Source organism: Lepidochelys kempii, chromosome 9 (genome assembly GCF_965140265.1).
Source record: "Lepidochelys kempii isolate rLepKem1 chromosome 9, rLepKem1.hap2, whole genome shotgun sequence".
NCBI classification, from domain to species: domain Eukaryota; kingdom Metazoa; phylum Chordata; order Testudines; family Cheloniidae; genus Lepidochelys; species Lepidochelys kempii.
In genome coordinates, this window is record NC_133264.1 from 87,661,258 (window position 1) to 87,678,957 (window position 17,700).

The window sequence follows — 17,700 nt, forward strand, 5'->3', positions numbered from 1 at the left end:
AATCTAAAAGTTCAAACCACGACACTGTCAAGCTGAAATAGGGATGAGTTTGTTTAACAACATGTATCATACATACATTGGAATACGAGCAAAGATAATGAATAGTTCAGAACATCTACCTGTATGTCAATTTCCCTCTCTGAGAGAAATTATGAAGAGGGAGGAAAACCACCTACAAAAGCACTTGTCACCCATCTACTATTATCAGATTAAATGGAAGTGCTGAAAGAATGCTTGCATAAAATTGCAGCTAATGTACAATTTTCAGTCATCTTTTTTTTAATATTGTATCATTAAAGCCATGAAAGGGGATATATTTTTGTTAGGGGCCTTAGTTAAAAACTAGGACAAAAAAAACACATATCAGAAAAGGTTCCCTTTAAATCATTTTATTTTTTTATGTTTTTCATTCTTATCCTTAACTATATACAGTATATAGAAATGAAAATAAGCTTTGAATGTACATGCTCCATTGTGCATCTAATTAATTGATGAGCACTTCCTCATGTGAGTAGTTCCACTGAAATCAGTGAGATTACTTTCAGGATTAAATGGTCAGTGACTTGAGTGAGGGTTGTGTAACTGAGCCCTAAATTAACGTTAATAGGTCCTGATTCTAACACTCTTACTGTGTGGTGAATAGTACCTTGCTCTGCAATGATTCCCATTGATCCCAAGTATGGTACTCATGGTACCATACTACTACTCATCATGAATAATGGTGGCAGAATCTGGTTGTGACAGGTTGGATCACCGAAACTCCCTTGGGGCTGCCACTTGATGTGCCAAGACTACTTCTTCCCCTGCTTTCCCTGCCAACTTGGGACTCCAGCACCCTGTCTTGCTGAGCCAAACACACCAGTCTGCTCCAGCACAGACCCAGGGTCTGAACCACGTGCCCCAAAGCTGCAGACTTAATTGAAAGCAGTTTAAGAAGTGTTCCTGTCTTTAACACTCAGATGCTCAATTCCCAATGGGGTCCAAACCCCAAATAAATCCGTTTTACCCTGAATAAAGCTTATACAGGGTAAACTCATAGATTGTTCGCCCTCTATAACACTATACAGAGAGAGATATGCACAGCTGTTTGCCCTCCCCCTCAGGTATTAATAAATACTCTGGGTTAATTAATAAGTAAAAAGTGATTTTTTTAAATACAGAAAGTAGGATTTAAGTGGTTCCAAGTAGTAACAGACAGAACAAAGTGAATTACCAAGCAAAATAAAATAAAACATGCAAGTCTAAGTCTAGTACAGTAATAAAACTGAATACAGATAAAATCTCACCCTCAGAGATGTTTCAATAAGTTTCTTTCACAGACTTGATGCCTTCCTAGTCTGGGCACAGTCCTTTCCCCTGATACAGCCCTTGTTCCAGCTCATGATGGCCTGTCATAAATATAAAGGGAAGGGTAAACCCCTTTGAAATCCCTCCTGGCCAGGGGAAAGCTCCTATCACCTGTAAAGGGTTAAGAAGCTAAAGGTAACCTCGCTGGCACCTGACCAAAATGACCAATGAGGAGACAAGATACTTTCAAAAGCTGGGAGGAGGGAGAGAAACAAAGGATCTGTGTGTCTGTCTATATTCTGTCTTTGCCGGGGATAGACCAGGAATGGAGTCTTAGAACTTTTAGTAAGTAATCTAGCCAGGTACGTGTTAGATTATGATTTCTTTAAATGGCTGAGAAAAGAACTGTGCTGAATAGAATAACTATTTCTGTCTGTGTATCTTTTTTGTAACTTAAGGTTTTGCCTAGAGGGGTTCTCTATGTTTTGAATCTAATTACCCTGTAAGGTATCTACCATCCTGATTTTACAGGGGGGATTTCTTTATTTCTATTTACTTCTATTTTTATTAAAAGTCTTCTTGTAAGAAAACTGAATGCTTTTTCATTGTTCTCAGATCCAAGGGTTTGGGTCTGTGGTCACCTATGCAAATTGGTGAGGCTTTTTATCCAACATTTCCCAGGAAAGGGGGGGTGCAAGTGTTGGGAGGATTGTTCATTGTTCTTAAGATCCAAGGGTCTGGGTCTGTAGTCACCTAGGCAAATTGGTGAGGCTTTTTACCAAACCTTGTCCAGGAAGTGGGGTGCAAGGTTTTGGGAAGTATTTTGGGGGGAAAGACGCGTCCAAACAGCTCTTCCCCAGTAACCAGTATTAGTTTGGTGGTGGTAGCGGCCAATCCAAGGACAACGGGTGGAATATTTTGTACCTTGGGGAAGTTTTGACCTAAGCTGGTAAAGATAAGCTTAGGAGGTTTTTCATGCAGGTCCCCACATCTGTACCCTAGAGTTCAGAGTGGGGGAGGAACCTTGTCATGGCCGTCCCCCTTTGTTCTGTTCCACCCCCTTATATGGCTTTGGCACAAGGCGGGAATCTTTTGTCTCTCTGGGTCTAAATGAAAAAGCGCCAGGTTTAAGATGGATTTCAGTACCAGGTGACATGGTCACATTTCCTGTGAGACTCCAAGCCTTCATTCCTCCCAGCCTCCTTCATTCCTCCCAGCCAGGAAGGCCTGCCTGCAAACAGAGCCATCCACAGTCAATTGTCCTGGCTGATGGGAGCCATCAAGATTCCAAACACCCTTAATGGCCCCAGGGCATATTGTAATTATGCAGAGTTATATTTCATATTTCTAGTTTCAGATACAAGAGTGATACATTTATACAAATAGGATGACCATACTAGTAGATTATAAGCTTTGTAATGATACCTTACAAGAGACCTTTTGCATGAAGCATATTCCAGTTACATTATATTTATACTCATTAGCATATTTTCATAAAATCATATAGAGTGCAACGTCACACTGGTCTTCAGGAGTTTTTTTTGGAGGGGACTGAAAAAGATCTTATGGCCAGATTGTGGAATCTATACTCAGGTTGGTGAACTCTCACTTATGTGAGTAGTTCCATTAACTTCAGTGAGATTACTCATTTGGATACATGTTCATCAGTGCAAGGGTTCTGCAATCTGGCCCTTATTGTTAAATGTATAATCATTCATATCTACATCTACAGTGACCCTGAGTAGCATATTTTCCTGTAGTCCCATTTTCATCAGCACAACTGCGTAGGGAGTTATGTATACCATCATATGCCATCATTAGGGTGGCAGAATCAGACCCTACATTTTATTCTCAAATGAGTTCCAGTAAAGGGGCAATAAAAAATAGGCAATCTGAATGTTCCAGCTAGCCTCTTACATCGGTTCAATCAGGCAGGAAATGAAATATGATTGACCAACTTTCATGGAGAGTTTTCTAATGATGAACAATAGTGATTTGAATTAGTCAGGTTAACCAGCAGCTGTGTAGTTGGTCGATTTCCATACAACCAATATGGGGGATGGAATGTATACAAGTGTTTATAATATATATGAGTGTAGTAGAAAAAGAGAGAGAGAGAGAACTATAATATTTCTAGCTATGATTAATTAATTTGGCAAAAAAGCAAACTGTTCAGCAGTTATGTCTGAAACATGTTTTCGTCTGAAAAGAACATCTGCTGTATTTTTCTCTTCTTTCTTTTTATGGGGAATCCAAACTTCTTCCCTCATTTTATGCACAAATACTTTTCAGGCCACATGGACATTGTTTGGCTAATTTAGTCTTTTGTACTACAGTAATGCTGCCAGTACATTAAGCAAAGAGCATGGTCAGATAGCATCTGTAAAATGGAATGGCTCCATTGAAGTCAATGGAACTACACCACTTGATGCACTATCAGAGATCTGGCCTCATAGTGTCTTGTAGATATGGGGAGAAAGACTTTAAAATATTATAATCTAACTATTCAGAAATATGCCCTTACTCACATGACTAGTCCTAACTCAAGTAGGTAGACCTGTAATTTCAATGTGTCCACTTGGATGGGTCAGAAGTATTCACATCAGTGGGAGCTATAGGACTGGGGCCTTATTATGTAGCAATGCCAGGCACAGAGTGGTGTTCTGCATAATTTTTTTCAGAGAGGGGTTAGTCAATCACCTTCATCAAGCAGCTGGCTAGAAGTCAAAAGTATATTATTGTATATCATTGAAATTCCAAATAGTACTGCTTAAATATTTGTTAACAACTTGCAGTGATGAGATATGAAATGTGATTTTTTTTCAGAATTAAAACAATTATCTTAAGTAGTAACAATATTAATAAAACCACAAAATCAAATGAGAGCCTTGAAAGAGACCAGTTTGACTGAGATTTTGGGTCAGTCTATGACCAGGCTTTCATTCTACTTTACTACTGTTCAGAAGGTCACCTCAGTTAAAAGAGTACAAACATATTTGTAGAAGTGAAAATCCATTTGAGATGTTGTTCCAGGTCTGTGTATTATTCACTTTTTCATAATGTGGGCTGATACATAATGTTCCCTGAAATAAAATAATTCACTCAACACTGATGAAATATGGGTTATCTAAAATGTTTAGGTCCAGTTACTGCTGCCCTGTGTCATGCTGAGCAGTTCTTACTCAAGTAATTCCATGGGAAATACTCATATAAGTAAGTACCAAGCAGGCAATATAACCATTACAAATTGGATTTTTCATCATACATTTTAAATATTTAAACTTCAGCAACAAAATATTATGTTTCTATTTGGCAGTATCTAAGAACTAGGATTTAGTTTGATTCAAATATTAGAAAATGTCATTGTTAGTTATCTGAAGGCAGAGTGACCTCTAGTGGCAGCTTTCCTATATCACATCAAAGTACGTTTAAATCACCACGGATTGTACATATTGCAACTTAACATGATATAGGTGATTCAGACAGTGGTTTTACACTACACTGACCTATTACCTATTTTATCCAGCAGTACTAAAAAATATACCTCAAATCAGAGATAAAGAATTCAAAAGTAGAAGAATTAACACAACATTTAACATTAATTAAAGTCAACAATTTACCTTTTTATTTATTGTGCAGTGTTGGCATTATTTAAACTTGTACCATATTTGCTCGTAGGAGCACATACAAATGTATATTGACCCTCTACAAAGTTCTGTAACATTTGAATTTTCTGTTTTCTGAGGTATGACCTTGAAGGCCACCTGACTAATGCAACGTTTCCAACGGGTGAGGTCAGCAGTTTCCACAGTGATGTTGAAAAACTAACAAGAGTAGAACTTGAATCGTCAAACAGAGAAAATGTTATCACAGCTACAAACTTCTCAGCTACCTCTACTATATACACTTTAAAACAAGGTAATTAAAGCACCTCTGTTTCTTTCGCCATAATTATTAAATTTGAAACTATAGCTGTTTGCATTTTTATCAGTTTGCCAAAAAAATCACCTTACTTTATCTGATTGTTTCCTCCCAACTTCAGCACAAATTTCTAGTTCCTGTTTTATTATACTACCAAAGTAACTACTAGAAATGGACTATTGGTGGGTGCACTTCCAACTATGAGTGTATTCAGAGGTCAGTGGGAACACTGTTCTTTTAAACCTCTGCTACCTCTAGACTTTATGAGTAACACCGTTTAATATCTCAATATCAAAGTGGTAAGAATTGTCTTTAATGCAGTTAGTTTTGTCATTCTAAGGAATACCACGCAAAAGATTGACTTGCCATATTGACACTGTGATATGGAAATGCCATCAGTGGCTGATATGGGGAATTCATCCCTGGCAATGCCACCTTCTAGCAGTAGTTCTTATAGGAATAACAACAAAACATGACCCATATCAGCTGCTGAGTGCATGAAGGTCGGTCATGAATACCAAGATTCTGAGTAGAAACCTGTAGTTACCATGGGAATTCCCTGGGAGCGCTAATCTAGTGAGATATCATCCCTTCTGATAGGGGTCACTCTCTTGCTGAATGACAGGTTTCAGAGTAACAGCCGTGTTAGTCTGTATTCGCAAAAAGAAAAGGAGTACTTGTGGCACCTTAGAGACTAACCAATTTATTTGAGCATGAGCTTTCGTGAGCTATAGCTCACTTCATCAGATGCATACCGTGGAAACTGCAGAAGACATTATATACACACACAGAGACCATGAAACAATACCTCCTCCCGCCCCACTGTCCTGCTGGTAATAGCTTATCCAAAGTGATCATCAAGTTGGGCCATTTCCAGCACAAATCCAGGTTTTCTCACCCTCCACCCCCCCCCCCCCAACTCACTCTCCTGCTGGTAATAGCCCATCCAAAGTGACCACTCTCTTCACAATGTGTATGATAATCAAGGTGGGCCATTTCCTGCACAAATCCAGGTTCTCTCACCCCCATACACACACAAACTCACTCTCCTGCTGGTAATAGCTTATCCAAAGTGACCACTCTCCCTACAATGTGCATGGTAATCAAGGTGGGCCATTTCCAGCACAAATCCAGGCTTTCTCACCCATCCCCCCCCCCCCCCCCCCCGGAAACACACACACGCACACAAACTCACTCTCCTGCTGGCAACAGCTCATCCAAACTGACCACTCTCCAAGTTTAAATCCAAGTTTAACCAGAACGTCTTGGGGGGGGGTAGGAAAAAACAAGGGGAAATAGGCTACCTTGCATAATGACTTAGCCACTCCCAGTCTCTATTTAAGCCTAAATTAATAGTATCCAATTTGCAAATGAATTCCAATTCAGCAGTTTCTCGCTGGAGTCTAGATTTGAAGTTTTTTTTGTTGTAAGATAGCGACCTTCATGTCTGTGATTGCGTGACCAGAGAGATTGAAGTGTTCTCCAACTGGTTTATGAATGTTATAATTCTTGACATCTGATTTGTGTCCATTTATTCTTTTACGTAGAGACTGTCCAGTTTGGCCAATGTAAATGGCAGAGGGGCATTGCTGGCACATGATGGCATATATCACATTGGTGGATGTGCAGGTGAACGAGCCTCTGATAGTGTGGCTGTTATTAGGCCCTGTGATGGTGTCCCCTGAATAGATATGTGGGCACAGTTGGCAACGGGCTTTGTTGCAAGGATAGGTTCCTGGGTTAGTGGTTCTGTTGTGTAATATGTGGTTGTTGGTGAGTATTTGCTTCAGGTTGCGGGGCTGTCTGTAGGCAAGGACTGGCCTGTCTCTCAAGATTTGTGAGAGTGTTGGGTCATCCTTCAGGATAGGTTGTAGATCCTTAATAAAGCGTTGGAGGGGTTTTAGTTGGGGGCTGAAGGTGACGGCTAGTGGCGTTCTGTTATTTTCTTTGTTAGGCCTGTCCTGTAGTAGGTAACTTCTGGGAACTCTTCTGGCTCTATCAATCTGTTTCTTTACTTCTGCAGGTGGGTATTGTAGTTGTAAGAAAGCTTGACAGAGATCTTGTAGGTGTTTGTCTCTGTCTGAGGGGTTGGAGCAAATGCGGTTGTATCGCAGAGCTTGGCTGTAGACGATGGATCGTGTGGTGTGGTCAGGGTGAAAGCTGGAGGCATGTAGGTAGGAATAGCGGTCAGTAGGTTTCCAGTATAGGGTGGTGTTTATGTGACCATTGTTTATTAGCACTGTAGTGTCCAGGAAGTGGATCTCTTGTGTGGACTGGACCAGGCTGAGGTTGATGGTGGGATGGAAACTGTTGAAATCATGGTGGAATTCCTCAAGGGCTTCTTTTCCATGGGTCCAGATGATGAAGATGTCATCAATATAGCGCAAGTAGAGTATTATTTAAACTTGTACCATATTTGCTCGTAGGAGCACATACAAATGTATATTGACCCTCTACAAAGTTCTGTAACATTTGAATCTTCTGTTTTCTGAGGTATGACCTCAGCTTTAGGGGACAAGTTGTTCTAAATCAGCCATAAAAATGTTGGCATACTGTGGGGCCATGCGGGTACCCATAGCAGTGCCGCTGATCTGAAGGTATACATTGTCCCCAAATGTAAAATAGTTATGGGTAAGGACAAAGTCACAAAGTTCAGCCACCAGGTTAGCTGTGACATTATCGGGGATAATGTTCTTGATCGCTTGTAGTCCATCTTTGTGTGGAATGTTGGTGTAGAGGGCTTCTACATCCATAGTGGCCAGGATGGTGTTATCAGGAAGATCACCGATGGATTGAAGTTTCCTCAGGAAGTCAGTGGTGTCTCGAAGGTAGCTGGGAGTGCTGGTAGCGTAGGGCCTGAGGAGGGAGTCTACATAGCCAGACAATCCTGCTGTCAGGGTGCCAATGCCTGAGATGATGGGGTGCCCAGGATTTCCAGGTTTATGGATCTTGGGTAGTAGATAGAATATCCCAGGTCAGGGTTCCAGGGGTGTGTCTGTGCGGATTTGATCTTGTGCTTTTTCAGGAAGTTTCTTGAGTAAATGCTGTAGTTGCTTTTGGTAACCCTCAGTGGGATCATAGGGTAATGGCTTGTAGAAAGTGGTGTTGGAGAGCTGCCGAGCAGCCTCTTGTTCATATTCCGACCTATTCAGGAAATGGCCCACCTTGATTATCATACACATTGTGAAGAGAGTGGTCACTTTGGATGGGCTATTACCAGCAGGAGAGTGAGTTTGGGGGGGGGGGCGGAGGGTGAGAAAACCTGGATTTGTGCTGGAAATGGCCCAACTTGATGATCACTTTAGATAAGCTATTATCAGCAGGACAGTGGGGCGGGAGGAGGTATTGTTTCATGGTCTCTGTGTGTGTATATAATGTCTTCTGCAGTTTCCACGGTATGCATCCGATGAAGTGAGCTGTAGCTCACGAAAGCTCATGCTCAAATAAATTGGTTAGTCTCTAAGGTGCCACAAGTACTCCTTTTCTCTTGCTGAAATATGACTAAATGCCCTGCCTCAGATTCCTGAGGTCATTTAACAAAATCGCTTCTAAAATGTTCAGTCTACTAATAGTTTTTCTTCCTCCTTGAATTTTTTTGTTGGTGGTGAGAGGTTTTTTTATAGAAGGTGGGAGGTGATTGAGCTAGCAAGCAAAAAATAGAAGTGTAGCCACCATAGTCCGAGTGGTGGGCAAAGCTAACCACCTGACTACAATCCCATCCCAGACCCTAGGTCCATAGTCAGGTGGCTAGCTACTGCCTCTGCTCAAGCGATTGCAGCTACACCCTATTTTTAGTGCACAAGCTCAATAAAAGCTAGTGTATGTATGTCTCATCGAGCTGGAAATTACACCTTTCAGCTCCAGGGTAGATGTACCCTGAGAGGTGCAGCACAGAATTCACAGCCTGGGGAAGGAAGACTTAAGGTGCCTTTAAACCACCTGAGCACTGTTCCAATCCAGGGCTGCTCTGAGGCCTTCAGCGTAATTTAGATTATACTTGAAGCCTATCTAAGCTTATGGCAGCTTCAAGTGGGTGCCCTATGGGCTGCAGCACTGCCTAGATTCTTCACAGCATTTCATGTTCTGGTATCACCACTGACATATTCCCTCCTGCTGCCAGCTGCACCCCTGACATACTCCCTATGCCAGGGCTTGTGGAGGGGGTCCTCAGAAGGCAGCCTTATCACTGATTTCCACAGCATCTGTGCCAGGGAAATCCTCCCACAACCAGAAATAGGGCTTTGGCTTAAAAAGAACAGAGTTGGGGGAGAGGTTCTTATCCTAGACAGTTGAAGAAATAACTGTCAGACTCAACCTCAATTCTTCGTTAACTTCATTTAAGGGTTATATAAGCTTTACTATATAAGTGGCATATTGATCCCAACAGACTAATCATCAGCATACTGTCAAATTGGCAAAAAGCCAACTTGATGAATTCACTTTTTTAAAAGCCTATGATCTGAAGGCAGATGCCCTTTATTCAGGATGTCTCCAATATGAAAATAATAAGGCCTAAATCTACTGAAAATCTGTTTACATGTCTGAAGACCTGCAGCCTCCAGGTTACAAACGTATACAGAAGTTGGTACATATACAGCTGCCTATAAACCATGGACAAACATACCTTTGCACATCTAACATTTGTTTCATGAAGCTGGAGAACTGAACTTTCCCCATTTTCTTGTTTTATTGACAGACAACACGCAGAATATCTATCGGGTCAGCCCAGATGGTTCGCTGAGGGTTACCTTTGCCAGCGGAATGGAGATCACTCTAAACACAGAGCCCCACATTCTTGCAGGCGTTGTTAACCCCACTTTGGGAAAGTGCAATATCTCATTACCTGGAGAGCATAATTCAAACCTCATAGAATGGAGGCAAAGGAAGGAGCAGACCAAAGGCAATATCTCAGCATTTGAGAGAAGGTTACGGGTAAGGATTCCTCTTTTGTAAAGTGCAGCATTTCTTTTGAAGACCACTGAATTCAGTCATGTTGAAATTTATTTCTTTATAAAAATCGTAAGGAAGATTATATTTTAGAGTTAGTCCTTAGCCACAGATTTCACATGCAAATGGTTTCTCCAAAGTTCACGGGGATTCTGATCCATTGTTGTTTGATTTTAGTTGTTAAACTTGACTTCCCAATATAATTGCTTTTTTTTTATTTTTTAACAAGAGCTAAATTGTGATTTGTGACAAAAGCCCAGGGTGAGGGGCAACATGTAGTTACTCTGCCCCAGTAGCAGATTGTGAGTTTTTGCGTCCTGACTTCCCTTCTTATTCTGGGTGGAGGTAATCTCTGCCAGCTGCCCAGTGCTGTACCTGGGGCAGATTACTTCTGCTGGGGCGCTGCTGAACTGCACTTGCCAGTACATCTGGCAGAAGGGGAAGATTAGGGCAAGTCAAAGCTACGCCTCCATGGTGCTGTTCTCTCTCTCTCCTTATGGTACCCATGACACAACTTGCATCTGTCATTCCCCTGTATGAGTGCATTAGCCAGGTCACAATCTGGTCCCTAATAAACAATCATTTTTAACATTGCATCCTTGGTTTGTATTTTCCTTCCTGAGAATTCACAGATTATAATGACAGATGGTCACATTCAGCGTTTGATTAACAGTAAGACCCAAAGCAACTGTTAACTTCTTTAAAAAAAAAAGTGCTTTAAGAAATCAGTTATATTTTTGACACAAACACTGCTTGAAACACCTGTAAAATGAGTGGGAATATTTTATATTCAAAGTAATGATTAGCAACAATGGGATGCATACATATGTATTATCTTACCTTATGCCAAATTAAATGGTGAATGTATGCAATCAAATATTTCAAGGATGCATCTTGGTTGTCAGTCCTACATGATTTTTTTCTCAGCAAAATGTGTGAAGTTATTCAGTTTAATCCCCATTTTTAAACTTGGATAATGTATGCACACGTTCACTTCTTTGTTAAGTATTTAATTGTTGTTATATTATTACTGCTTGTTATTTGTATGACTGTAGCATCTAGGATCCATAGCCATGGACCATTAGGCTTAGGGCTGTACAAATACAGAACAAAAAGACAATGAATCTATTAGTGAATCATGAACCCAACCAGTGATCAGAGTGTGGTTATCATGACATAGCACCCGTCTGTTATTAAACAAACTGTCAGACCAAATGCCTTTCAGACCACTGGATCATAATTTCCTCACAAATATCTTGCATATGGGACAAAGCCTCATTTGGTTTCCCTTGCATTTCCTCAGATTGTCCAGGTCACCTCTTCTTTGTCACAGTTTGAATCCTCATTTTCGTTATGATCGGGAAAGTGGTTGAACAGTTCTCTAATGTACTCTATTGGCAAATGTGCATGTTGTAGGAATGAATGGGTGGTTCAAACGGCCTTCAAGGTGCAATTCAACAGTTGGTTCATTTCTGTGTAAGTCTTTCAGACTGTGCTTAAATAACTGCAAAACACATATTTAAGTGCATTGAATCATAAAAGTGATCAATGTAAAAGGTGTATCTGATTATGTATTCTGCCTCATGTTGTGATATGTTCAAGTGCTTCATTCTGCCCAATATTTTTCTGATATTCCCCTTAAATTTTCCATTGGCTAATTTCATTCCATGTTCTTTTAACTCATTTTCATCTGCACCTTTGTTTTCCTCAAGAGCACATGCCAAAAAAGGAGAAGGTTCACAAGTGGGTTGGGCCTAGAGGAGTGAAATATGTCCATTTATTGAAAAATTATAAACAAACTAAAGCACCCATAGATCAAGTGCTGAGTTGAAACTGCATGAAATTGCTAGTCCATTTGTTGTTCCGTTCAGTAAGAGAATCTACAGTGTATTACTCACTTGACATACTGTCATGGAAGCTCCACCCCTCCAAAAAAATCCAGCCACATCACAATAGTATCATCTTGTATCGTCATTATGGTAAATTAAAAAGAGCTTGATTGTACTTTTGAGATCTGCACACCACAGAGACCATCTACACATGGATCCCCTCTCTGGCTCAGAAAGGCATCTCAGCTGCCTATATGGAAGAGTCTTCTTCTCCCCTAGACACCATCGATAGCTACACGAAGATGGAGGGCAAACAATGGCATGCTGGGATTGGACTGGATGAGATAAAGACAGGATTTGGCAAAGAATATTATTCTACCTATATTATTTCTTCATATCCATGTCCACCCCCATTCCCGCTCCACAATGGAATTCCCCTTTGGGGGATGGTTCTTTGGGAAGCCCAGGTTAGAGGCGTTCCTGCTCTATTGGAACACCACTGCCATAGAGCAAAGCCAGAGATGCGGTTAAGGCGCAGATCTCAAGGTGTCAGCAGGATTTGTGGGCCCAACCTGTGGGGGACCACATTCCTCCACTCTTGCCAGAATGCTAGTCTTCTTTTTCTGATTCTGAAAATGTAAGTGCTGGATTGAAAACTCTTATGAGATTCTGTCTCTAACCACACCTCTTTGCAATCAGGGGAGAAATCTCGTGAGGATATTCCCAGGGAAGGGGGCAATTTGAACTTAATTACACTAGATTAAATGATCATTTTAAATACAAATGGGAGAAGTGTATTTTTGCTCTGTCTTCTAAAGTGTAAGGTAAAAATCATTTTTCCCCTTTAAAGTTGAATCCTTTTGTGCCAAGTTCATCTGAGATTTTGTATCTTGAACAAGGGAGCTCACATGGTCACTGAGCATAGGTACCAGTACATTTTGGGTCTTGGGTTAGGATTTTTGGTTGCTTATTTTCCTCTCTCCCACCTTTTATAAACAAAAAATACTAAAGCTATGAGAGTGGCTAGCAATGAGTCACTTCTTGTGAGCATCCTGGAAGAGGTGAGCTTTCTGGAGTGACTTGAATGAGGAGCGTGTGATGGCTTGGTGGGCAAGAGAAGGCATTCCATGCTTGTGAATAGGATCAGGGATACTTCTAAGAGAAAGGACAAACTGAGTATCTAAGCTGGTATTGTTGATAAAGTGGGCATAGGGTCACAAGTCAAATATATAGCATAGCGGGCTTGTGTCGGGCTTTGACACTGAAGACAAAAGTTTTAATTTAGTTGTGATAGAGAAGGAGGAGTCAGGGAGATGTAGGGAATTGTGAGGAACAATGCAGTTAGACACAGAGTCAGAGTATCAGTGCAGATTAGGTTTTCACAGAGAGAGCTGCATCCTGCAAGGTAACTAGGCCCTTTGAAAAGGAAAAGCAGTATAGCATCAACAACAAAAATCAAATAAAAAGCATGAGGCCAATAGACTACATAAATTAAAGGTATTTAGGGCTTATTATTGACAAATCTTTGAAAACTATTATGTGGGTACAATTACAAAAAAGTTATGTCAATTGCGGGCTGGAATACAAATCAAAACAAGTGGCACTTCGGCCTTAGTTCATATTGGGTCACATTTTGAAAATAAAGCTACTAAGCACTTGATAATATGGGGATAGGCACCGTATAAAGCCCTACAATAGCTAGATCATGCCTTGGAAAGCCAGTGATGTGGGAATATGATGCTGGATTTTGAGAATATGTGTAAGAGGAGGCCCCAGGGCTTAGGCTGATTCTCACTGGAGATGAATAGACTTGCGGGAGTCCTCAAAATTCAATAAAAAAGCAGGTGGCACAATCCAAAAGTTTTGAGAATGAAGGGCAGAATTCAGGTCAAATTATTTCACTTAAAATTTAGCACTGATGTGGTTAAAGTAGCCAAGTAATTCAGTCCATTGAAGCAACCAATACAAATGCGTTTGAGTGATAGGGAAATAAATTTAAAAGCAGACAACTAGGGAGTAGGATAAAAAGAGCCAGGTTATAAAAGTAGAAGACTTCTTCCTCTCTAGGACTTTCTAATGCTCTTAATTCCCAGTCCCCATTAATAGGCAGCACAAAAGCATGCGACCCCCACCCCCAGAGGATTGTTAATTCATCCTTGGAGGAGAGACAGCTTACCCATGCTAGTAGCAGGCCTTGAAGAAAGGTATAAAAGTTATGTTTTTTAAAAGTAGCAAGACTGCATGGTAAGAATTCTTCTTCCCAGAAATGGAACCGAGAAGAGGATCCAGCACAGTGGTTCTCAAACTTTTGTACTGGTGACCCCTTTCACATAGCAAGCCCCTGAGTGCAACCCCCCTTATAAATTAAAAACACTTTAAAATATATTTAACACCATTATAAATGCTGGAGGCAAAGCGGGGTTTGGGGTGGAGGCTGACAGCTTGCAACCCCCTGTGTAATAACCCTGTGACCCCCTCAGGGGTCCCAACCCCCAGTTTGAGAACCCCTGATCTAGCACATTAGTAAATAGAATGCTGTAGTAGGGGCCAACAGGCTCCCAAAATCCAATCAGGTGGATAACTCTGAAATTAAACATAACTTTTTAAAGTGTAGAATGCTCTGACCTAGTGCCTTCACCAAATGTGCAAAACAGTCCGTATGCGTATGTGCAGTCTTTATATTAATAGTAAATCTACATATAAACAGGCATTTTAACATGAATTTTAATCTAGCAAGCCTTCTTTTTTTAATCAATTGAACTTCTGTTTTAATTGACTTCTGAAAATGAAGCAAAGGCTGCTGTTAAAACCAATGAGCATGATGCATAGTAATATATCAATTAGAATTCGGTGCTGCTTACTCCTTTCTTTTGCATAACTTAGGGAACTCAGAACTGAATACAATCCATTTTTTACAAGTGACTGTACAAAATTGAGAATTAGATGCCTGGCTAGTCCCACTTATTTGCACTTAAAAAAAAAAACGACCTTGCTGTGTAAAACTCAAGTCAGAAGTTTTGAGGATACGGGCTTGAACAGATATGTTTGTTATACTGGTTAACAAATATTTTTTCCATAATATTATCAGTCCTCTAACTAGTTACTTTACAGTTATTGGGTGAGTTCCTCAGGTGGTGTTAATTAGTTTGGCTTCACTGAACATACAAGAATGTACACATACCTGCAGACTAGTTTATATGTTTTTGGTACACGTTAGGTCTGAGAATTGAAGTCAGTGGAACTACAACAATTTGCATCCTCTGAGGATCTGGTTCTTTGATAGCCAGTTCCTCCTTATTGGCATGGGAAAATCACAATGTAGGCAAAGTTTGTAAGCGCACATTTGACTTGTGCTGGATATTGGAATATCCTAATTCACTTTCCTCACATTAGCTCATTACTCAGTTGTGCAGAGACTTCAGAAACCATCTTTAAGCAAAACAACTGCGATTTCAAATCAACATTTTTGTGTTGGCTTAGAAATGAGGGTTCCCTTCTAAAGGCAATCCCTTCTAAAAATCCAGTTCTGCCTTGCACTTCTGAAAAGTGAATTATAAAATAAAAAACAAAAACAGAAATAACACACTGAATTTTACAAAACCAGCAAGATGTGAATATGCCTCATCCCTTTCTGGTCTGTTTTTGATTCTTATTCATTGAGTCATGTCTGCATTTAGATTGCCCTACAATCATAATATTAATAATAAGGAGAACATTAAATTTACACATAGATGGTAAAAGAATATTAGTCAAGATTTATCCTCTACTTTCTTTTCAATGTGTTTTATTACCAATCCTGGTTTCAGAGAAAGTAAATTTACTAAGAAATATCCGTCACACAAATATACCAACAAATGTAGTTGAACTGAAAATCACTTTTTACTTAGGCTCTTTAACTATCATTAGAACATAAAATGTAATAGTTACAGCCATCTACTGAAGTATGTAGGTATTTTACAACTGTAGTAAAGGAACACTATTAAATTTAGAGATGTGTATATATATATAAAACCACAGGAAAGATAGTTAAAGAATCAACACCTGCTTCTTCTAGGTTTTCAAACAATTTGTATCTAAAGACAGAAAAGATGTTCCTTTTAATCACTCACACTATGTGTGAACCACAGCGTGGGCTAGTACTATTTAACATTTATTTTAGAGCTGTACCCACAGGCCACAATTAGGACCAGGGCTCTGTTGTGCTGGGCATTGTATAAACACACAATGTGACAGCATCCCTGCTGTGAGAAGTTATATCACAATTTATTGTTCAAAATAAATTAATGCAAGCATTGAGCACTGGTAGTTTGAAGAAACAAGTCAATAAACAATCTATTTTATGGTTCCCTAGATGATAGTTGATAATTGCACATCTCTAATTAAAACTGAGCATAATGATAATAATGATTGTCTTTGGTGACTGAAAAATTTAAGGAGATATGTGAGGGAAGATGCATTTCATTGCCAGAGATCTGGGTTCAAATTTTCATTTGGACCTCACAGGATTGGAATTGCCTTCTTAATTTAACTTATTTGTCCACAAATTTTGACACAACATAGTATGATTAGTCTATTCTCTGCTCAGAAGACACTTGAAGCTGGAGTAACAGGAGTGTTGCAGGACATGGATATCGTGCATCAAGACAGCTGGTGTACAGAAGAATGCTGGCACTGTTAATTGCTATTGTCGACTGCTGTGAACTCTAATGAGGAGCAGACTATGCAACCACAATCTGCCCTCCTCATCCAATATGTGATGTTGTGGTAATTGGGTCTACAAATTTACCATCATTGGTAAAAAGAGAGTGTAGGTTCATACAATGCCACAAGAACCTAGAACAAAAATGTTGATGGGAAAAGGTAGAAAAGGGAAATAAAAGGCCTCCTGATATAATGCAAGCATTATGTTAAGATCATTCTTGGTAAACAAGAAAAGAATGGAACCAAAATTGGTGTGTCAAAAACTAGGCCTAATTTTTGGACAAAATAATGAGAGGATGGGCTAGTCCACCCTTCACTCCCCCTTGCGGTTCTTAAAGAAAGAGACTTTGGGGCAGGGGGAATGGCTATTGGAGTGAGCTTCACCATCATGGCTTCTACCACTACCATCTCCTGGGATCCAGGTCCTTCGTCATCCAAATCCTGAAAGATGTGCTGACCAAACTGGGCCAGAAAGAGGGAGCCAGATGACATCACCACCTCTGCCAATTTTGGCTAAATCTCGAACTCCACCTGGGATGTAAGACCTTGTCTCCTCCCTCCATGTGCCCTTTTCCTTCCCTACCTTAGTTTCTTCTCTTTTCTATCTCTCTCTCTCCTTTTTCCTTATGTCTAATAAGAGTCTGGGTTAGCTGACCATGACCGTACTTTTGAAACAAGCTCTAATAAATTGGTTAGTCTCTAAGGTGCCACAAGTACTCCTTTTCTTTTTGCTGTAAGTCTGTGACCAAAAAGAGGTAACTAAAAGCAATGCCCTAAACAGCCCGATGCTGGGACAATTTTGCAAGGTCTTGAAGTGGCTGATAAGGCCATGTTTGGTGCCTGTGTTTTTCCGACTGCAAGTGAAAGTCAACACCAGAGACAGAAGCTGCTTTTTCTTTATTTGCTGTTCTTTTCTCTCCCCTTCTGTGTGGGTTTGTCTTGTTTTGTCTTCTTGGGAAATGGGATCTGACTTTAACAACAACAGCAATAACAACCTCTCCCGCCCATTGCAGCT

General features: G+C 40.2%; 1 protein-coding gene across 18 annotated transcripts in view; it reads left to right on the plus strand.

Moving 5' to 3' along the window:
- TENM1 (teneurin transmembrane protein 1) overlaps positions 1–17,700 on the plus strand; it is a 1,403,901-nt gene that overhangs the window by 1,364,289 nt on the left and 21,912 nt on the right. For all 18 annotated transcript variants that reach the window (XM_073361279.1, XM_073361281.1, XM_073361273.1 and 15 more), the window contains 2 exons: positions 5,033–5,205; positions 9,905–10,140. In XM_073361279.1, coding sequence (XP_073217380.1) covers positions 5,033–5,205; positions 9,905–10,140 — 409 coding nt within the window. The remainder of the gene's footprint in view (positions 1–5,032; positions 5,206–9,904; positions 10,141–17,700) is intronic.